This window comes from Netta rufina (assembly GCF_964035555.1).
Source record: "Netta rufina genome assembly, chromosome: 2".
Classification (NCBI taxonomy): domain Eukaryota; kingdom Metazoa; phylum Chordata; class Aves; order Anseriformes; family Anatidae; genus Netta; species Netta rufina.
In genome coordinates, this window is record NC_140124.1 from 59,458,823 (window position 1) to 59,482,716 (window position 23,894).

The 23,894-nt window shown below is 42.2% G+C and overlaps 1 protein-coding gene across 2 annotated transcripts in view; it reads right to left on the bottom strand.

Annotated features, from left to right (window-relative positions):
• Window positions 1–17,169: 17,169 nt before the first annotated feature.
• Window positions 17,170–23,894, bottom strand: part of RALA (RAS like proto-oncogene A) — a 28,212-nt gene continuing 21,487 nt past the window's right edge. For both annotated transcript variants that reach the window (XM_084282730.1, XM_084282729.1), the window contains 2 exons: window positions 21,774–21,948; window positions 17,170–19,116 (listed from right to left, as the gene is read on the bottom strand). In XM_084282730.1, coding sequence (XP_084138856.1) covers window positions 18,994–19,116; window positions 21,774–21,948 — 298 coding nt within the window. In that variant the 3' untranslated portion in view covers window positions 17,170–18,993. The remainder of the gene's footprint in view (window positions 19,117–21,773; window positions 21,949–23,894) is intronic.

The window sequence follows — 23,894 nt, forward strand, 5'->3', positions numbered from 1 at the left end:
TTTACACGAGTGTAATTTAACAAAGTTTTAATTCCAGCTGGTAGCAAGTCTATTTTCTACTCGTGTACAACACAAGGAAATATCAAAATGGTGCCTGACCTTTGAGCAGGCCCTGGCCACATGTTTGCCTAGCCTCGCATGACGCCACCATGCACTAACAGGAGAGCTATGTCCTTCGCAGGCTCCAGATTAAATCCAGGGCCGAAGCAGAGCTGCAGCAAGCAGAAATCCAGCCCCTGGCTCCTGCCGAGCCCAGCAAAGCCATGAGGTGTCCTTGTGGTTGATGACATGAGGAGGACCAGGCCTGTCTATGCCCATCCACTCCCAGTGCCATGAGAGGCAGCGGACACATTGGTGGGGCATGGATGGGCTGCGCTCCCTGTGCTCCCTACACCCGGGTGAGGTGCTGCAGAACCGGTAGCTGGATGGGCTCCATCACAGCTGCCCCTAGAAGTTGCAGCCCTAGCCCTGTGCTGGGTTGGAACCTTCCACAGGGCCAGGCAGAGTGGGTAGTTGGCCCTGGCAGCGGCTCAGGGCTGGATGCACTCCATGCAGAAATGGTGTCTGCAGAAGTCCAGGCGAGCTGTGTTGGCCAGTGGGCCTAAGTAGATGGGGCACGTCTCAACCCTCCGGGTCTCCACTGGCAGCTCCTGGGGTGGCTGGCTCATGGTGCCTGTGGCTGCCCTAGTGTGGAGATGCTTGTCCTCTGCAGGAGGCTGTCCAGGTGCCAGGCAACTATCAGCAGCCTCCAGTCCACATCCCTTGGTTGCCACTTGCAGGATATCTTGTGTTCCACTACCAGGACATTGATGTCTCGTGCTACCAGCAGGACCTCGATGTCTTGCATGCCATCAGAAGGGCCTTGATGTCTTGCATGCCATCAGCAACACCTCAACCTCTCACATTCTGCCAGCAGGACCTTGATGTCTCACATGCCTCCAGCAGGACTCAATGCTCAGGGCACTTAGAGCCAGCTACATTTTGTGAAGCCATAGGGTGACAGTGACTCTGTGGTGACGTCACACGGCTCCTGGGGCGCCCCTGATGGCAGCACTGACGGAGGGAACCTGGCTGTCATGAGAAAATGCTGACAGAAAATGGCTGCTCCATGCTGGCAGGAGCAATGGCTGTCAGGCTGGGGACTAGGCCCAGAGCTCGGCCTTTGGCCTGGGAGCCATGGATGTCCTTGATGTGCAACTGGACACCTGAGCACTGGAGACATCCTGAAGAGACCACTAATGAGGACACTCATCTTACTGCTATACTCATACTATCTACTGCATAAAAAAAAAAAAAAGTTTTCTGACAATACCTATTATAGCTTAGTACCTACCTACAACACATCATAGAATCGCAGAATCACAGAATATCCAAGTTGGAAGGGACCTACAAGGATCATTGAGTCAAACTCCTGGCTCCCCATAGCACCACCCATAAATCAAACCCGTTGAGAGTCCAAACACTTCTTGAACTCCGTCAGGCTCGATGCCATGACCACTTCCCTGGGGAGCCTGTCCCAGTGCCTGAACACCCACTCGGTGAACAACCTTTTCCAAATATCTAGCCCAAACCTCCCCTGTCCCAGCTCCATGCCATTCCCTCGGGTCCTGTCGCTGTCCCCAGAGAGCAGAGCTCAGCGCCTGCCCCTCCGCTCCCCTCGTGAAGGAGCTGCAGGCCGCCGTGAGGCCTCCTCTCAGCCTGCTCTGCTTGGGGCTGAGCAAACCAAGGGACCTCAGCTGCTCCTCATACATCTTGCCCTCCAGGCCCTTCACCAATATCGTAGCCCTCCTTTGGGCACTCTATAACAGTTTTATGCGTTTCTTACATTGTGGCACCCAAAACTGCACACAGCAGTGAAGGTAAGGCCGCACCAGCACAGGCCCGAGCAGGACAGTCCCTTCCCTTGGCAGGCTAGCGGTGCCATTTTCAATGTACCCCAGGACATGTTTGGCCCTTCTGGCTGCCATGGCACCCTGTTGGCTCATATTCAACTTGCAATCAACCAGAACCCCCAGATCCCTTTCCATGGGGCTGCTCTCCAACGTTTAGTTGCCCAACCTGTGCATATAGCCAATGTTGCGGAATCTGGCATTTGGCCTTGTTAAACTTCATATTGTTGGGGATTGCCCAGCCATAATTTGTCAAGATCTCTCTGCAAGGCCTCTCTACCCATGAGAAAGTCAACAGCTCCTCCCAGTTTTGCATCATCTGCATGTATTTCGTATCATTAATTAATTCCATGGAATATTATCATGATAATCGTTTAAACCGTTTTTCAGGAGTACTGAACTAACAAGCAATTTCTGTGTGGTGAAATCTTATTTCTAGATGCAGTAATATACTTTTCCAGTCTGACAGTTGAACCAGGGACAGAATAAAATTGATTTATCCATCCAATATTGTCTGAAACACTCAGGATATTCCACAGTAATAAAGCTTTGGGTTGAGATCAAGCACACACTTAAAAACAACAGGGAAACATAAGGTATTGTTTTTAGAAACCCAAAATGGTTTCTACCTGTCAAACAGTTCGCTCATAAAGAACAGTAATCCCATGCAGAGAAAAGCAATTCTTCCCTGTTTCACATAGCCCGTCAGTTTCCTCACCCATTGTACTGTGTTTACGTGGCAAGGTTTTGGTCACAGAGGTAGCTTCTGTGAGAAGAATCCAGAAGCTGCCCCATGTTAGATAAAGGCCAGTTTTGGCAGGCTCCAAAGGGCCCTACCGCTGCCCAGGGCTGAGCCAATGAACAATGTTGTTTGCACCTTTGTAAGAGCAATTTAAGAAAGGGGGAAAAAAACCTGCTGCACAACAGCAGCTGGGAGAGCGAAGAGAGAGCACCAGCCCTGCAGACCCCAGGGTCAGTACAGCAGGAGGGCAGGAGGTGCTCCAGGCAGGCAGCAGCAGTTCCCCTGCGGGCTGTGGAGAGGCCCCTGGTGGAGCAGGCTGTCCCCCTGCAGCCCATGGGTCCCACATGGAGCAGATCTCCATGCTGCAGCCCCCCCATGGATGGAGGAGCCCCCGGTGGAGCAGGTGGATGTGGCCTGGAGGAGGCTGCGGCCCATGGAGAGCCCCCGCAGGAGCAGGCCCCGGGCTGGTGCTGCAGCCCATGGAGGAGCCCACGCAGGAGCAGGGGGGCTGGGGGGATCTGCCACCCACCCGTGGGGGACCCGTGCTGGAGCAGTTTGCTCCTGGGGGATGGATGGACCCCATGGTACGGAGCCGTGTGGGAGCAGTTCAGTACCCGTTACTGCTGTTCAGGGAAATTTGTGGGGGGGGGGGGGGGGGGGGGGAAGGGAGGAAAGGTGGTTTTAGTGTAGTTTTTTGTTTTGTTTTGTTTTTTAGTTTCTCATTTCTCTAGCTTGTTAGTAATAGGTAATAACTTTCATTAATCACCCTACGCTAAGTTTATGATGATAATTGCTGAGTGTTCTCCCTGTCTTTATCTCAAGCCGTGAGCCCTTTCCACCATATTTTCTCCCCCTTTCACTTTGAGGAGGGGGAGTGAGAGAGCGGTTGCGGTGGAGCTCAGCTGCCCAGCTGGGTAAAACCACCACACCCATCTCAACACTTTCAGAGCAGCTCAGCTTGTTGGAGTCTGTTTTTGCCCCATTGCAGTTCTCCAGTTTCTCTCAAGACTCAGCCAGCACTTCAAATTGTACCAGAAGCTACCTCATGGGGAGGGTTGCTTTTTGTGCTTGCTTCAGTTTGGAATGCATACAGCAACATCCAAAACACAACCAAATCCATTCAACTATCAGACTCCAAGCAAACCTTTCCCATGGGTAACATTGGCCCTGATTCCTTCCTAAAAGAGTGCGTAGACCAGCAGAGACGCTGCAAAGCCTAACCCACACCTCAGGGCCGGGACATACTGCCCTTTGCCCACCTTGTGGTGGTTCTTTGATGGCTTGGCTTCGGCTATGAGAGCAGAGAACGGACACACAAGGCATTAAGAAGTTTAGTCAGACTGATTAGGTCTCCTATAATAATGAATGCATGCTAGAATTTATAATGTTTAATGTTACTCAGGAGGGCTTTGCCAGATAAATGATTGCTCATCTGCTATGCTGACTTGCTTTGGTTCAAACAATCACTGGAGAAAATAAATGCACAATGCAATCAAGGAGTGAAAGCTGGGCAAGCTGAAAAGGGAGCTCTGGAAAGCACTGCACAAAAGCCTAAGCATGCATTGTAACAGTCAGCTGGCCTTAACACTGAACAGTAAAGCAATTTCATTACTTCCTGGAAAATAAACATGTTTTTGCCGTATTACACTACTAAAAGTTTCAAGTTAGTGCATTACAATTTTTCCTTTCAACTTCTTGACCTCTAATCTCAGAATCTAATCAAGTGCTAAGCTCATTCTTCACGTTTTCTGCTCTCTATACCTTTTGCTTTTCCATGATTTCAATGAATTTCATGACTGGAGCTGCCGCCCAACTGCCTATACTTAAACACAACACTGCTTTCTTCAGATGATTTGGTTTTGTTGGGCATATTTGCCAAACCATCCTGAACGCCATCGTAAGTGCTTTAAAAACAGAATGTGTTGCCTTCTCTTAAGGTTGTAATAGTCCTCTGGCCACCTTGCTATCTAATTGGTGTTAGCTAGCCTACACACATTGTAGTTATGTATCTGCTATGTAACATACACACAGAAAACCTATTTTCTGCTGTTGTATTTCAACACCCTGAATGCCAGCAGTGGCTTCCACTCTTTTCCTAAAGCCCAGCTGAAGTGTTCCTCCTAAGGTCTGTACGTCATCTGCTTCTGGCAAGCCTTCTTTTACAAGCATGTCATTTTACTCCACCCATCATCTCTCTGTTCCAATTCACATTTCTTACAAACACTATCATCAAAGCATTCATTGCATATTTCTCTAGTTAAACACACATACACACTTCACATTTTCTCTTGTGGAGAACAGCTCATTCATTTTTCTCCTTTTCAACAACATCGCATAGGACAGGGAAGGAAAGAGCTGACCCACTTGCCATTTCAGGAGAGAAAGTTACTGTCACAGAAGGATTACCATGACATAAACAACACTGCATTTATAGTTTGTTAAACTCTTTATTTATGAACCCACTCTGCATCACGAAAATTCTGCACAATTTAGGGGTCAGCAGCAGCATGTCTTGTCTCTTCCCCACTGTGATAAATGCAGTACTTCCAGATTTGGTCTGTGGTTATGGTGGAATAGCTTTTCTCTCCATAATGGCCTGGAGGCCATTCTTGGCTTCGCCAATATCCTTTCCTACTTGTTGTATACCTGAATATTCAGCACCTGTGAAGAGGTTCTCCAGTGCATGTTGTGGCACACACACAAGCACACTCAGCAGAACAAGTACCCCATCAGGCTGCTGGCAAACAAGGAAACAAAAGCAGAACCCAGAAAACCAACAACCCTGCATCACAGAGGCAGTTGTAGAGACTGTGGATAATTACACAGGACAGACCTGGACAATTGAACCCAGGCTGCAATTTCCAATTTACTCCCAAGCATTCACTAGCATTTCTGGAGCAAGAATATATTATTTGGAAGAGCTGTGTGATTAGAAGCAGTGGGCTGGTGTTTTTGCATGTGCAGTGAGCCTCCTGACTTCTCAGAGAAGCTTCTTAACACGAAGCTAAGCTTCTGATGACAGCAAGTTTATTCTGCCTGGAAGTTGGCCATGACAGATTACAGAAGGATTTGCCAACAGCAGTGCGGTGGTTTTACCCTGCTGGGCAGCTGAATTCCACCACAACCACTCTCACTCCCTCTCCTCAAAGGAAGAAGGAGAGAAAGTAGGATGGAAAGGGCTCAAGACTGGAAAGAAGGACAGGGAGATCAATCAACTCTTACTGTCATGGGTAAAACAGATTCAGCACAGGGAGATTAATGTGATTGCCTATCACCAACAGACTAGAGCAGTAAGAAACTACAAGCAATCTAGAGACACCTTCCCCCCATCCAGCCTTATCCACTTCCTCCCTTGCAGTCCCCCTGTTACCAAACCCTTGCCATATAAACCCAATACATGTCGTCCTGTAAATGTTGGCAGCTCTCAGCCACCAGGCAATGGAGGCTCAAGATTTGTCAGTGAAAACTGTAGAAATCTATAGGTTCCTGACATAAATCTGAAACAGATTTCCTTTCAGAGAATGAACCCCTTCAGGAGCATTGAAGACACCGATGGCATAATGCTAACTGTTGGCTTCCTGAAGAGCCAAGAAATGTAGGATGGATTACAAGTTGCTTTTACAAGGCTTAGTGGTGAATTGTAAATAGGAGAGGAAAGGAGCACCAGGTTAGATTGGCAGATAAATTTTGGCAGTGTTTGCTGCCAAAAATAGTGGGAAGCAGCACTCTGAAGGGGTCAGCTCTTACTTCATTGTTCCATAACAAGCTGAAACCTTATGCCATAGGAAGAATATTTGCAGGTATCTGTTATTTTGCAAGGTGTTATCATATGCTCAGCAGATAAAACGGTGGTAAACAATGAAAAAAAAACATACCTGGAAAGCTGTAGCCAAAACGCTATCAGTTCCAAACGTAGTCGGATGCCAGCTGTTGAAAATGAACTTTCGTAGCTCTTGTCCCATGGAGAGAACTAAAGGTAGCTCTGGGATTATTTTTAACATCTTGTCATAGCTCAACGTTTTTATTATTATTATTTTTTTTTTTTTACCTGAATATTTTGTTGGATCTGCAAAAGCACACTAAGTCTGTTCTGAGAAACTCTCCACCATTGCTGATGGGATGTTGTTGATACAAACAGATGCTGAGCTGGCCCTGCCCTAAGGAGGCAGCCGCACTACATGCTTCAGGTACAGTGTTACCACTTCTTTTGTTCTTGTTGTTGTTAAGTTTGTTGTTGTACTTTTTTCCTTCCCTTTTTAAAGTTTCTGTGTCTATCTTTGTCTCCATGATGTGTAAAGTCCTAGCAACATTTTTTTTCTGGTGGTGAACAAACCATTAATCCATCAAGAAAGAGGGATAGGAAGGGTTTTCAGTAGCATGGCAATCTTTATTTTTGAGCAAAATTCTTCAGGGCTTGTCTGTTGATCTGGCAGGGATCTTTGCTCAGGGTTTGCGGGCTGGGAGAGGAAGGAGGGAAGGTATCCATGGCAGGGGGTGGAACTGGATGATCTTTAAGGTGCCTTCCAACCCAAAGCACTCTATGACCTGTGACTCTTTTCCTCCAGAGAAGCAATAATTATCTGGACCTCTTTGAAGTTTTCTTTCTAGTCTTCCAGCGTCAACCTGTTATTTTTGTAAGAAGAATAGTACCATTCCCCCAAGCATACAGAGAGCTAGAAATTAAAATTTTTGTGGTGTCTCTAATACCTGACCTGAATTCAATTAGCTTATTATCTGAGTGGGCTTTTTTTTTTTTTTTTTCTGGTTAGTGTGGAAGTCTTAGAAGACATGACTTTTTACTCCCTGAAACACTGTATGCATTTGCATTTCTTCTAACCATTTAAGAAAAGTAGTCTGAGGTCTAGATGTACTGTCTTTTTGTAGTTAATACCTCTGCCATTTCTTGACTGCAGTTGTGTTTCTATCTTGCCCTAAGACTGTCTAGTGACTGAAAAGCAACGATTCAAGCTTCCCAATGTACTGCAGAAGAGCTAGCCAGATTAAATATTTCCGTGTTTGTTCTTTCCAACCAGAAGAACATTTCTGTGAACTGGGAACTCTTGTTGTTTGAAAAGACAGAGAACAATGAAGACCTGTGCGTTTGCTGATCATGAGGCAAATGGATTTACTGATGAAAATGGCTAATGCAACCTGTATGCTACAAAAGTGTTGAGAGAGATTAATGCCTACTTTAAGTCACTGTCAGATCATTGCATCTGCATCTGTTTTGGTTATTCAAAGAATGAATTTTCAACAGGTACAGAAAAGGCTATGAAAATTGCCAGTGGTACCAAGATCCTAAGTTCAGGGGAGAGTGGCAGAGCATGGTTAGTCTAGCATGACGAAGACAAGGAGGAAGTCATACCGGTCTGTAAAATTAGTCTGAGTGTAGAAACGGAGAAAAACACCTAGAAATAACTACTTGCTCTAAGGGACAGAGGTAGTACATAAACAAACTGTCATAACACAGTCTGGAAATGTATGTTTTTTATTCAAGAAAATCATGGGGTTTTGCAATCCTCTGCTAGTAGAAGAAACCAAATGGTGAAACTCAGTAAGGGATGGAACTAGATCAGTTTATGAGTTTCATTGCTTATGGATGGGCAGTGTGGTTGCCTGTGGTAGTAGGAGCCTGAATAAGAACTTTTCCATTGTATCTCTTCAGAGCTAATTAATTTCTGTTAGGATTTTGGCTTTTATAATAATGTATTGTACCAAACTTTCCATGCTGGGATGAAGTTCAGATTTTCTGCTTGAGCAAAAAAAATGAGATTGGAGCCTGAAGTGGGCACACTTGAGAGAAACATTTCTCTGCAGTCATTGGTCCCAGCCAACATGGGTTCACAAGGGGTAGGTCCTGCCTAACAAATTTGATTTCCTTTTACCATAAGATCCTCCATCTAGTCGATCAAGGAAAACCAGCTGATGTGATTTTTTTGGACTTCAGCAAGGCTTTTGACACAGTTTCCCATAGGATCCTGCTGGACAAAATGTCCAGCATACAGCTAAATAAAAACATCATACAATGGGTGAGCAATTGGCTGATGGGCAGGGCTGAAAGGGTTGTGGTAAATGGGGCCACATCTGGCTGGCGGATGGTCACTAGTGGGGTCCCTCAAAGCTCCATTTTAGGGCCAGTCCTCTTCAATGTTTTTATAAACAATTTGGATGTAGGACTAGAAGGTGTTTTGAGCAAATTTGCCGAAAACACCAAACTTGGAGGAGTTGTGGACTCTGATGAGGGTGAAAGGCCTTGCAGAGAGATCTGGACAGATTGGAGAGAGCCAACCCCATGAAGTTTAACAAGAGCAAGTGCTGGGTCCTGCACCTGGGACAGGGCAACCCTGGCTATACATACAGACTGGGCAACAAAACGCTGGAGGGCAGCCCCACAGAGAGGGGTCTGGGGGTTGTGGTTGATTGCAAGTTGAATATGAGCCAGCAGTGTGCCCTGGCAGCCAGGAGGGCCAACCGTATCCTGGGATGCATCAAACACAGCATTGCTAGTCAGTCGAGGGAGGTGATTGTCCCGCTCTGCTCTGTGCTGGTGTGGCCTCACCCTGAGTACTGTGTGCAGCTCTGGGCACCACAGTATGAAAAGGACATGAAACTGTTGGGGAGTGTCCAGAGGAGGGATGCAAACATGGTGAATGGCCTAGAGGGGAAGACGTATGAAGAGTGGCTGAGGTCACTGGGCCTGTTCAGCTTGGAGCAGAGGAGGCTGAGGGGGGCTCATCGCGGTCTACAACTTCCTCATGAAGGGGAATGGAAGGGCAGGCACCGATCTGTTCTTAGTGACCAATGATAGGGCCCGTGGGAATGGTGTCAAGCTGAGGCAGGGGAGGTTTAGGCTGGACATCAGGAAGAGATTCTTCACCAAGAGGGTGGTCGCACTTTGGAACAGGCTCCCCAGGGAAGCAGTCACTGCACCAAGCCTGTCTGAATTTAAGAAGCATTTAAAAGTGTGCACTTAGTTACGTGGTCTAAAATTTTGGGTAGACCTGTGTGGTGCCAGGAATTGGACTCGATGGTCCTTATGGGTCCCGTCCAACTCGGGATATTCTATGATTCTATGCTCATGAATGGTGATCATTAGCCAGTATGACTCACCTTCACCCTTTTGCATCTAGAAAAGGAAAGCAAAACTTCTAGGCTGCAATTGTCAGCACAATTTCCTGGTTTGGATATGAGGAGAAAAAAGAAACAAGATACCCTAAGGCTTTTCCTATAGAATAGGCATGCCTGCCTCTTTAATCTCTTATCTTCTTCTTTAAATAGTCCTCTCAAAACAAACAAACAAATCTTTTCGATGCCTTCAGCCTTCCATTTCCTCTCTTTAGGCTACATTGCTAACTAGCAACAAACTGAGTAGAGCTTTCTGACTTTTCAGCAAATGAGAAGTCCTTTCTAAAACTGGCTTATTGCCTGATGAGGAGAAGACACCTTCTTAATCACTTTTTTTTTTTTTTCCCAAGCTACTTCGGGAAAGCAATCTGTTTATTCTTCCCAAAGCTGTCAGGCTAGAACTGTACTGGTTGATATCAACTGTATCCATTGCTGAAGCAGTCTTAGCTTTGGGTGAGAAGATATATGCTGCCCTCCTGCTGAGAATGTGTATGCGTCCATGCAGACCATACAGGGCTCTTTTCAAATTGTCAAGTTCCTCGTTCACAGATGTACAGAATAATCACGTCATTTCTTAATGCAGGATGTGTTTCCTCTGCATACTGAGCCCTGCCCAAATGTACCAAGACCTTGACTCACTCAAGCATGTTGGAACCAGCTGGGGGAGCAGCAAGCCGCTTGCAGCTTTGTGTGAAGGTGAACTTTGGATTATACACCAAACACCTAGCCCTAAAACAAAAGGGGCAGTGTCTAGGTTGAAGCCACGATAGTTCCTTATACAAATGCTTTGGCAAAAGGTTTTGCAGAAAAGTTTCCCTAGAGGTCAGCATAGCAAAGAACATGAGGCTCAGAGATGGAATTGACACCAGCAATTCTGCTGTAAAAAGCTTTTGTTCCTCCAAGCACCCTTGCAGGCATTGCTTCCAATTCATTGCCCCCAGCTCTAGAAGTAAACTAACACCATTCATGCTGTTCTCTCCGCAAACTTATGGATGAAATGTGACATCTTTAACAGCTTGAAACTTACTGAGAAGGTGATATGATGATCCTGCACCTAAAGTACAAAATTTTGCCTCAGAAACTGTGAGGGCTAACTTTTCAGAGATGCTAAACCCAGCCATTTTAAAGCAAGGTGATTAATTCTGCTCATTTTTGTGCTTACCAACATTCATCAGGAAAAAAAAAAATAATAATTGTGGGAAACATTTGGCTTCTGCTAAAGGGCCATTCCAATGAAGCTTGCACTCACAGTTAGGAGCAGGGTTGGTTTTGTTTGTTTGTTTTTGTCAGGATTTGGATTTTTTCATGGAAGATAAAAGCCTATTGCCAAAAGGTTCGTTGTTGTTAGTTACTTTCCATGAACTCTTAGAAGTAGTTCATGAATCACTGATTAAAAACCGCTGAACTAGCATTTAAATATATGCCTCTGTACCTCGTCTTGTAAGATCAAGAAAGCACCCACCATATGCCTGTGAAGGTGGGAGATGCCCAAACCCACTGTGACTAGTGGCAACTTGACCAATCCAACTACCAGCCAGACACTAAGATCACAGAAGTAGTTATGCAGATCCTTCTTGGGTCTTCTGTCACATTGTAAAACTAAGTTGTAAACATTGCCGAGCGTGTACATTATTTCAGGACCACTAATGGACCTGAAAAGTCTTTTGCTCCATTGTCAGATGGAAATCCCACTTCTCAGGGCTGGCTTATTTTTGTCCTGGCAAGGAACCTAGATCTGCTTTGTGGTGCTACCACAACATCCCTCTGTGGCCACAGAGCTCTGACGCAGGTGGCCTGGTGGTAAATCTGAATTTTTCATCATAGTCTGTGGAATTACCCAATATAACCAAAACCAGCACCTGGGCAGCTGCTGTGAAATACCACAGACCAATAGCTACAACAAGCCTCAAGAGGGTCTGGTCTCTGCCATTCAAAGCTCTTCCACAGAACAAATCCAGAATCACACCACACACCTCAGCACGCGTGGAGGGGGAAAGGGAGCTGCCAGCTCAAGGAACACCATTAATTTATATGTTCAAATAAACAGCATCTCAGCCAGCAATGGTTAGCACCGGCTGGTGTAGCACACCTTCCTGAGCCACGCGTGGTAACTGCCTGACGGAGATGTGACATCTGAAGAAAGCAAGAACAAATGTGGCTGGCAGAAACACTTAATCTTGTGGTTTCTTCTTGCTGCTTCTTTCCTGATTTTGCTTTAAAAAATAACCACGTTCAACTGTGATAAACATTTTTGAGTGCAGGAGGGATAATCTGGATGTATTATGAAAGGATTAAATGCTTTTGTTTTTAATCTCACTTTTCACACAAAAGGATCAAGATCTTAACATCAACATGAAATGTAAGGTAAATGAAAAACATTCTTACATTTTCTTCTGCGCTCCATAGTCATAAGGGTACTCATGTGACTTGAGGATTATGAATTCTTAAAAAACAAAAACAAAAAAAAAAAAACCAAAACAAAACAAAAACAAAAAAACTTATAGCAGGCAGCTTGTTCTAAACGTGGTTTCTTCTACCTGCTGATACATCAGCAAACAGAAGCGCTTTAGGGGCCAAACTGCATTGTCCTATTTAAGGCTTGCCTACTGCCCTGGTGAGAGCAGCAGCCATTTCTGGGGAGGGAAGCAACACACTGCGATCCCTCTCTGATGCAACAAGAGGAACTAGCAGTAGAAGAACAGCTCTGCAGCGGTCCCTGCAGACCACTGCCGTCAGAGTAGGCCCACGTGGAAGGGCTGCGTGGGTGTTCGCTGACACCCATCCGAGGTACCTTGTCTGGGGATGAGGATACTTAGGTTTATGAAGCTTTTGGGACATCAATGAAAAATACCCTTGTTGCAGTGCAGATTTAAACAATGCTTCAAAACAGCAGCAGTGGCACACCCTCATTGCTATCTACTTAGTCTTGTGAGCAAAAAATTGACTCCTCATGTAACAGCAGAGGGGCAGCCAAACTCTGCAAGCCTCCCTCCTGTCAGGTGCAGCGCGAGCCGGTCACCAGCAGCCAAGGGCGTCTAGCCCTGCCTCCTCAAGGCAGTTCTGACACTCGCGGGAGTTACAACAGTCCACAGCAAACTGCTATCCAAGGAAATGGCACAGTATTTTTTACCGCTCTTTTGACGTTTCCCCAGGCTATTTCAGTAGGCATTTTGGCAGTTATCAGATAAAAGAGAAGGATTGCTGTTTCAGGCTCATTCTTTAGAGATGACTAATATTTAACACGTTAGTCTGGCAGCTTTTCACCCAACAGGTCTCCTATTTTGTTGCATTGAAAAAGACCTCTCCCATAAGTCTTCGCAAGACTTCTTGTCTTCACAAGACAAGAGAAAGGCAAAAATAACTATAACAGAAGCATACCAGGCATGCTGAACATGGTTGAAGGCAAATACTAATTCATTACCTTCAGGACTGCAGTCTGTGTCTAAAATATAACATTCAAACTCCTGGGCATCGTCATGCCTCTCCTTTTAGCTTGAACACCCATGAGGCACAAGCCATCTTGAGTTCTTCCTTTTCCGAACGTGTGCTTCTGCAAATCCCATGGATGGCTGCACCCTATCAGATGGCTCAGAGAAGAAATCAGCTTCCTCCATCCTCTCGCTCTCTGCCACAAATACTGTCAAATCCAAATAAAAATGGACAACGAGGAAAAACGTGATTGCTACCAAGCTCAGGAAGTGGATAAATGTGTATTTCTAAATCCACATTCTATTTTTTCTTTTCCCATCATTTGCAATGGACCCAACTGGTTCCTACAGAATCTGTAATTAATCTCCAAATGCTGTTCAAAGTCATGCATCCACAGGCACCCACTAGATTAATGCAAATCCATCTATCCCGATGCAGCTGCACCCACCTTTGTAACATACAAACATGACTCAGTGGAGATAGCCTCATTACCTTGCTTTATTACCAAACAGGAAATTTTATTCCCGGATCTGGCAAGTCCCCTGCCATACCCCTAGCTCACTTACCTCCATCCATAAATGTTGAGATGGGTGGTTACCTTTCTCAACATGCTTTGAAATGAGTGAGTGCTGTATTGTCGGATTATTCTAAGAAACAACTGAACTTTTCTTAAAATGTCAGGGTTTAAGGAAAGTTAAGTCTGCACCACTTAGGAACTGAGATTTCTGAAACTCCAGTTTCCAGCGTGAGGCATGCAAAATGATTGAAGCAATAATCCTAACAGAGTATCTGCTACAGGCTTCCCCCCTCCCCCCCCCCCCCCATAGAAAAATTTGCAAAGTAGTTCCTGTAGTAAAAATCTGTATCATTAAACGTTTCCTCCTTACCTCTGTTTAGCTGAGAGCAAGGGAAACAGCGGAGTAATGAAAGATTTTCCAGTATTTAGACATTTTTAAGAGCATGCTGGACTCTGCTTACCTTTAGCACATAGTTTTAGGCTGTTAATTATCCTTCCCTCCATTCCTTATTTTGTAACATCCTGTCATATTAAATAAAGCAGAAAATAGGAAAAAAAAAAAAATGTCCTCCTGAATATTGCAGGAACACAGACCCAAATAAATGCTAGTACTGCAGAACTGCAGTTCATTGTTACGGGGTCTGAGATGCCACCAACACCACTTTCTTCTTATATTTTTAGTACCTTATTCTCCTCCCAGGAGCTTTCATAACCCCTCACAAGGATGGGTTGTTAAAAAAATAAATAAAATCTGTTTCACATGCAGGAATTGCCTGAATATATGGGAGCCCACAGCAAGAGTGCAGCTAGGCAGCTGCTTGAGGGCAACTACAAAACTGGCAACTTCCATCAAGTCAGAAAATCCAGGATCTTGGCAAAACAGCTGGCCTTGCTTTGAATTAGTGACAGCTAGCTGCTGAAGTGACTGTGGAAAGCAGGAGGAGAACAAATATCCTGTTAAGAACATCATTCACTTTTGCAGACTTCTATTTCCACATTCCTGGGGTGTAGACAAGACCTGTTTTTAACACTTCAGCATAGAAGTCCACTGGTAGGGAATGTCCTTGCAAACGTTGAAAGGCATAACTGGTTAGGTTCCATGGTTTGGAACCTAATCGCTCCCATCTTGAGTGTTTTTGGTACATTTACAGCTTTACACAGTATTACCAGATCAGTAAGAGAGAGTCAGCAATTGCCTTGCTCAAGGCAGAATGATGCAGGGTAAAACAGGAGTATTCTTCCTCAGTCAACTAGCTAAATTCTGCCTGGGTTGTTTGCATCTGTGTGACAGAATATTACACCCTGCATCTCTGTAACTGTCCCACTGACATCCATAGGCAGCAGATATTTTGCGTATTAAGGGCTCTGGTAGTGTTAAATATTACTGAATGCATATTAATCAAGAGGATGGTAGAAGCAAAGGATTTTTTTCTTAGCAACTTAAGCTTTGGTATTTTTCCATTCTACATGGAAGAAAGAAAAAAAAGGGGGCGGGGGAGAAAGGACCTTAGCGCACAGAGACAAAATGGGCTCTACTGAATACTGTGCCAGCACCTAAAATGGATGGTACCAGTGGTTGGTGAGATCCACCTTGGATAGCTGTGGAAATGAGAAAAGTGTCGACATCTGCCTAGGGTCACACAGACAGCAAATGGTTTGGCATTTTTTTGCATTTCTTTGACAAAGAAGCTTCAAGCAAAAATATTCCAAACTGGTCAATATATTTAGTTCAAATATTAGCTTGAACTCCATTACTAACAGTATCAGTACCTTTCCTACCACTCAGGTTTAGTAAAAAGCTGAAGCTCAAAAAAATATACACAAGGAGAGTTTTGTTTTTTTTTTTTTTTTTAAAAAAAGAGGTGACTCATGAAAGAGTCTTTTATGCAAGTTAAAATCACAACAAGAAATTGTCAAGAGCAAGTCTTGTAAGAAATTCAGTTTTTGCACCTGCCAGTGCATCCATGCGGCTAGAAAAGCCAATGCATGTCTGACAGTAATGGGAGAGAGCTTAGAAATTAAGATGGGCTGTTAGCTTTCCCTTTTCAGTTCTCTATTGTTGTAGGCTCAGCCATACCTGCTGATACAGTTCTGGTCCGCTAAATGTATTACATGCCTTCACGTAACACCAGGGGCTCTCTCTGTTGCTCTGCATTTTACATTAGACTATCATCATTTTGCATCCTCTCAGACTCCAGAAGACAATCATTGCAGAGCTTGGTGTCTCAAAGAGGAACCCAAGATTTTCAGTAAGCCTGATTCATGTAATAGAGAAAATAATTCACTCCTGTAGATGAATATTGTGAGAATAATGCTCAGATGCAGATTGTATTTTATTGTTATGATTGCCATTAGAATTTGCAGAGGCTTTATCTGTGACCTCCTCTGATGTTAACAACATCCCTGTGAATGGGAAAGCACTTCCTGCACAAGGGTACTTCAGGATCGCCAAAGAAAGCTGTTGGACACTGCTTTTGTTAAGCTGTGCTCATCAGGAGGCTACAGAAGCCACCAAATAGACCATCGGGTCCTTAGCCAGCATTTTTGAATGTCCCCTGTGTTTTTAAAGCTACAAAGGTATGGAAAAAGCTACAAAGGTATGGAAAAAAATGGAGTTAGAATGAAAATTCAGTATTAGTTTCATACACAATGGAAGGCTGAACTTTATAGTCTGTTACAAATTACGGACTCTGTCTGGCCTGCAGTTTTATAATGCCATGGATTTCACAAAAGGTAGCAATAGCATTACCAGCATATTTGGCTAACTTGGAGTGAAAACCCATGGAAGGCTTTGATCCTGCCAACTTCAGAAAAAAACCTATAACTTTATGGAGGAGAAACAGGAGGAAAAATGCTTGCAGGCAAAGAAGCTTTTTAAGCAGATAGACCTAGCAGTTTCAGACACATAAGTAGGCTAAAGCATGAATTTATGGTGCGAATGGATCACTTGTTTGGCCGTACCAAAATCTTATATATGCAGTTCAAGCTATTTTCTTTGCAAGCTAGGGAAGCAAACTTATATTCTTCCAGAGCATGCTAAAAAAAAGATATGATTTTGGAAGCATTCTCCCTCCCCAAACGTATATAGGCTCTCCTTTAAAAAATTAATAATAATAAAAAAAAAAAGGTTAAAAAAATCTCACCTTCCATTCTTTTGGAAAGTACTTCTGGAACAAGCTTACCTCAACCTCAGTTTGTGTGCCTGCTTTCTGGTATTCCTTGTTACAGCAAGTAGGGATCAATTAGCACTGGATAAAGGTAACACAAGCATAGACTCAGCTTTCACAAAGTGGCTTTTATCAAACCAGTTTAGTCTACAGTTTGACTTTGTTCACATACACTAAAACAGCTTCTGGAATACTTTGGTTTAACTGCTTGAAAACTGGTCTCAGCTACAGTGAAGTTATAGCAGATGCTATAGTTATCAATTAACACTGCACAAGTATTTAAAAAAAGTGGAAGTTTATTCATCTTTCAATGGCTCAAATAGCAAATAAAAGGACAGGGTAAGGCATCAGCCAAGACAAGTTTCACGTGTCTGGTGGCTTCATAACACCTCAGTTCCCAGCATACAGGTTCCAAAGCAAAGTCACAATGTTAGTGGTTACACTCCCTGGCTAAATAGACCAAAATGAGTACACAGTAAGATGAGGACTGGCTTATTTGCCATAGTTACATGAGTAACTTTAATTCTGCACTTGGCAGTCTACTAAATGCACATACAAAATTCCTATTGATAAATATTTAACATGACAAATATAACTTCTAAGACTTGAGTCCCTAAAATGTCTGTTAGCATGGAAGTTAAATATTTGTTACCTAGTTTGCTTGAGCACATTTTAAACTATCAGTTATAGGCTTACACATGTATAAAAAGTATAACAGTTTGTGGAATTGATCTAGCCCGTCTTACCCCAGAGGAGTCCAAAACCCTCAAACGTTCTGGTATATTTTTAGTTAAGATGCAGCACGCTAACCGTGTGCTATTCTTGCTGTTCTGAAGCAACTGCGGCAGTACGTTTTGTTTGGGGATTTTGGATGCACATGGTAAGTGTTTCTCTATTGCAAAGCATGTTTGATTGTTTAATATCAACATTAACTAGAAAAAGTAGCTACAATGTTCCCCGTTTTAAAATCAACATAAACTCGACTAAACAGTACAAAACCTGCAAAGAGCTTCAGCATAACACAGCGTGTTCCCATAGCTGAGTATCAGGAACACACAAAAAAAAATTAACTGATGACACCAGAATTTCCTGGACAACATCTTAACTCAAAATACATTAGCGCTACTGAATCATCTCCACTCCACCCTACTCCAGGGAGTTAAAACCCAAGCAACATCTAGACAGAAAACTACTCGCAAAAGGGAAGTTTCAAGGTATCAGCGCGTTAAGTTTTAAACGACCATTCCAGGCATAGATGTGCCATAGCCTTATGACCTCCATCTCAGACGTATTCTGACCATTTAGCTTTAAGATACCATATTGTTTACCAAGCTACAGATGACTGAATATGCTCTGTATTATTCACAATACCAGAGTATGGCACACATTTAAAGAACAGACACTGCTAGCAGACAGCTGGTTAGCAAAACCATTCACGTAACTGCACTCTACAGGGAGGGCAGCCTCGCACCGATGCACAGGGACAGTCTCCATGCAAACAAGTTGAAAATACACCCTTGACTAAGCAACCTGCTATGATTAGGTTTTAAAATTAAGGCATATTCAAATGTTTCAATGTAAAAGATTACATCACTCTTCTAGGTTAATCAGGTAATGCAGAACCACATATAATTTTCCCCAGTATAACTGTTCGCATATACATTATTCTTTTCCGATTTGCATAACTCCATGGCAAAACAACTGCATACCGCTTTGTTAGGTATCACGTTCACAATTGTACTTTTCAAGGCAACAAAAGACAAGATGAAGTGACAATTATCAATGATTAAAAAAATGTATGCTTTACAAGAAACCACAAAGTAGTACTCCCCCCCCTCCCCGTTTACTATTAAAGAAAAGACTGCCTATGAAACACTACATTCAGAAGAAATGTGAGAAGGTAGGCAATTATGAAATGGACTGAACTTTGCTTCTCTTGAAGCCACATCAATTTTTTTCAGTGAATTTGACTTTCAGTGCAGCTCCAATTCATGCTTTTAGTGGTACATTACGATTTCCAACACGTTAGAGTAATTTCAGTCACTTGAGCCTTCAATGGCATGCTTATAAATTATGTTTTTTTTATTAGTATGGTCAGAGTAGGAAAGGAATTCAGGGTTTTGATTATAAAATGCAACATCTTTCTCTGATCCTTTTAGCTAGGCTTTTTCTTTTCTTCTTCCCGTTCTTCTCTTTGCTGTCTTCCATTTTTCTGGCTCTAATTTCTCTCATTAAATCAAAAAACACCTAAAAAAAAAAAAAAAAAGATGGAAGAATGTAAATGCCAAAACTCTCTCAGATACTTGAGTTAATTTAAGCTATCACTGGTGACAGCCATTCCCGTGGGTTAGAATAAAGTCAATTATACAAAACCAGTTTGAGCAAACAAATAAAAATCCAACAAGTCTTTCATTGGTTTATAAGGCCATGTCCATATAATGCAAATGTGCTTCTTTCATGGTACCATAGTTCCCCTGTCTTCTGGAACTTGCTTATGAATCCTCTCAGACAATTTTCCACATGGGTTGAAACAAGACTCCTATTACTGCCCAGGATTATTTATTTATTTTTATTATCTACATCTCACTGGGGAGACGCAGGGAAATCAGTTTATAGTTCAAGTTATATTTCAAGTATTTTTAGTGATGAACTGTAAAGGATGAAGAAGTGCCATAACCAATTCTAGAAGTATATTAATGGTGCAGTAGCACACCCTGAACATTTCATTGCATGTCCCACAATGCAAGTCTAAGCACAAAGTTAGTGCACAAAAATAAATCAGCATTTCCCTTAAAACGAAGTTATCTACTATACAACTACATAAGCTATTTTTTAGAATCTCAACTGCCATATTACTATCTCAAAGTATGCATAAACTTCATTTTCATCAAGTGGTTTAGTAGGAAACAAAAGTGACGAAGTTGGAGACACCAGTAGATTGGTTAAGAGAGAACAGACTGCCAGTTAAAGCTTGTGACAGGGCTGCTTAAAGTTACTTCATTTATTAGAAGAGAAGATCTTGACTTCCAATGGACTGCAGCAAATAAATACTATCTTTATAATCTTATTGTAGCAGTTCAGATGATGACTTTAGCAGTTCTAAAACGTCTCAGAAAAATTCTCTTTGAGATATATATCAGCGGGCTTGGTCTGTTTCAGTGCAATACAGACAGTGCAGGGGCTGAAAAGCTCCTCTACATAGCACGGTAGGATTTTATTTGCAATTACACTAATCTCATTGATCGCAGCAAAAGCATAAACCTTTATTACACGGGATTAGAGGAAAATCAATGCAACTAAATGTTTCCATCAGGAAATATAGCTGCCTTTAAATTTATAGGTGTGGACTAAGTTACTTGCTTTTACTCAAATCTTTACTAATGGTATGCTGCAACTGGCAACTTGCTTAAGCCTTTACACCGGGGGTACATAACCTACTGAGAAGTGCTCAGTTGCTTACCTTTATTAAAGTAAGCAGAGGCCAACAGTGTTTTTCCCAAAAGAGCAACCCACCATTTTGGAATTTAGAGAAGTACATTTCTTATAGGATACTAACTTAAGTCCACCTAACAAACCATGTAAGTTCAGATGCTCCAAGAAAACAAGGAACTAAGAATACCTGTTTTTTACTAGGGCCAACAAAACCTAATTTATGGACTTTTAAACCTTAACTCTATGTAATTTGCTAATCTTGCCATTATGCCACCTGCTCCAAAAAGAAACTTGGAGCTCTGTAGTAGCCTACCACGTGTCTGCAAAAGCTTGATATATATTTTAATCAATCTGCATAATACTTTTTTCCCACCTGCTAAAGAATGGTGAAGTAGATTTAGAAGATCTGGGAATTTCTACGTGACTGAAATAGATGGATGTTAACTGCAATTATGCACCAAAACTAAAAGATCAAGTATTGTTATTACAAAAAAAAAAAAAAAAGTCAGAGCTGAACTCAACACATCTGAATTACACTGTATTTAACTGACTTAATGTTCCCTATAGAAAAGCATGAAGTTCTTATTGTAGTACTGAACAAGCCATTTCTTCAGGGAGACAACTGACAGATGACAACAGCCAAGTTAAAGTCACTGCAGAATAGAACTCCCATTACTGCTGTAATGCTGCAACTGCTCAGATGTAAGCATTTACATTAGAGAATTTTTCAATGTGTGATCAACTGTATCGATAGGTCTGAAAGGAAAGATTAGCACTTTAAACTACTTATTTCTTTTACCATACATCCATTACTTTTGCAGCCTACAGGATTGAGAGTTGTTCTGATTTGTGTTCCAAGAGGTCCTGTCTTTTGAAATTATAGCTGAAATGCTTAATCAATAATTTATCTTCTTGTAGACAAGTATTCTGTGTCTTATTTCATGACCTTCTGAACCAGGCTTTATCCCAAAAAACTCATGAGGCACTTCTAAGGCCATTGAAAGCTTAGAAGGATTCATCTATTCTTCATCAAAGCAACATCCAGCCAAGCACCTAGTTAGATGAGGGTAGAGAAGGATCCAATCCCTCTCCTACCCACTTTAACTTGATTCCTTGGACAGCTTTCCTCACTGTTGAGAAACAGATTGTCTTTAATTACAGAAAACACAAGGCTAGGCCAAAGTAGCTGCCTCAAGAAATTTTTAAATGAAAAGGGGTCCTGTCTAATGACTTACTCCTTGCAGGTTCAGATAGGATAGACTTGGGACGGCAAACATTTTTACTGTCCTACATGAACTGACCTAGTCATGCACTCATCGCAAGCTATGGGAGAAACGTATTTAATTTGAAATTTACACACACACACACACAAAAAGGCTAGAATAACTTGAACCCTAAGTATGGCCCATGGAAGAGAGCTATAAAGTAAAAACTGATGGAGAGATTCTTTGCATTATGAGGTGAGTTATTACCTTGTCAACATTAGCTCGTGTTTTTGCGGAAGTTTCCACATAGTTAACATTCCACTGATCAGCTCTGTTTTTTGCTTCCTCTATAGAAACTTGCCTTTTATCTTCCAAATCTGATTTGTTACCAACTAGCAAAAAAGGAACGTTCTCATCTTCTTTTACTCTTAAGATCTGCTCCCTGGAGATAAAAAAAATAAAAAATAAAAGGGAAGAAAGAATTAAGTATTTCATGGACTACTATTCTTAGAACACAGACAGAAGAACTCAGACTAAATACTCTTCCATCTTACAATGAAAACCCACTTATTCCTTTTATGAAGCTTATGTAACTGTAAAATCTTAAACCTCATTATGACACTATACACAATGAAGATCAAGACAGATAACTAATCTTCCAGGCAGGAAGGAGGTGAATCAGTAACAGATTAAACAGAGTAGAACAAGATTGGTTTAAGTGAAAATTTACACTAATAAAGTCTTCTTTTTACTAAAGGTGTTACTTGAGAGTCTTTCCCATTACCTTTACGTTACTACTTCCAACTGCAACTTTTGCTCTACCCAGACTTCTGTCTTCCATTCATTTTTTTTTTCCCAATAAAATGCATGTGCCGTTTAAAGCTGATAAAATTATCTACTTTGGTAGTAAACTGATACAGCACAACAAGAGAAAATCTATTCCTTTGACAAATCTTTCTGAAGTCAATTGCATTCACTCTCTACAGAGAGGTCTTCATTCATTTATAAGCCAATGTATGGATAACAAGCTGCACATCAGGTTTTTGAGGACAGACCATTACCTCTGTTTGAACCACTAGGATGAAGAGTTTAAAGCTGTAAATAAACATGAGTACTACAAATGCTTTGGTACATCAACCTTCAAGACTTTAAAAAAAAAAAAAAAAAAAAGAGGTTTTCTTCTAATTGGAAATGCATTTAAGAGGAAGAACAAAATTTCTCTCTTTTGTCTCAGAGAGTATCAAGTTGTTAGTGAAATTTAGCCCTTTATCATGGAGCAATTTCTGAAAGATAAACAAAAAGCTCAAGGAACCAAATTCCCTTTTCTGGCTGAGGTAAAGCCTATTACCAGATTTTAATGTAGAATGAAGAGAAATTGGAAAGAGTTAATTGATCATCTTGCTAGCTTTGATTTGGTGTATATCAGGTTCCTTCTCCTGTTATAAAATGCTCTGCTTTTTATAGCATGCAGTTTTTTGAGTTAGCCCTCCAACCCATCCCCTCTCACTTCAACCTTTGTTTTTTTAAACCAACAAATAAGTCTTCAAGGCACCTTGTAACACACACACATTCCTCTCTCAGGTATAACTGATGCCATATTACTTCCCTCTCTGCCAAAGAAGCAAATTTTTTTAACTGTGTTTGCTGATATCCAAAAGTAGTTTGAATAGTCTGTGGATTAGGACAGGTGGATAGATAAGAATTCTGTGCACCACTACAGTATCTGTGCAAATAAGACTTCTAGCTAAAAACTAGATATACTGGCTTGGAATTTAAAACAAACAAACAAAAAAATATCATTAGAGCCACACCAATTCTACTCAAAGCAGGAGCACATTTTATCAAATTGCCTTTCAAATATTTAAAAATGTAGTCTTTGCAGGTCTGCTTTCTACTGAAAAAGTGGCAAAGAGCAGTGGCATTTCAGAGCAAACTGGAAAACCCAAAGACACTAGATAGTAGTAAACAACTCTCCTGTTGGAGTCCTGCCCTTCCAGCAGAGCAAAATTCCATGGAAAAACTAAAACATCCAGATTCTTGTCATTTTCTTTCTGTCTCTAAGTAGTATTATTTCTGGCTGCTCAACAATGCCAAATGTATTGTAACTGTACCTGCAAGAGATACAGGTTACATGGAGCAGAAAGAATGTCATTTTTATGAGATATTTTAGCACTCAGGCTTCGACAATTTGAAAGGCAACTTGAAAGGCACTTTAAAGATTTGGGAGTTTTAATCTCTTCACTGAAGGGACTTTTTCTTCCATTTCTCCTCTTTCAGCATGTATATTGTCAACTCTCACCTTTGCTTAGAAAGGACTTTTTCTAGGTCTGTAGAAGATCATGCACTTTGAAGCATTAACAGGGTTTTGAACAGACTGAAGAGGTCATT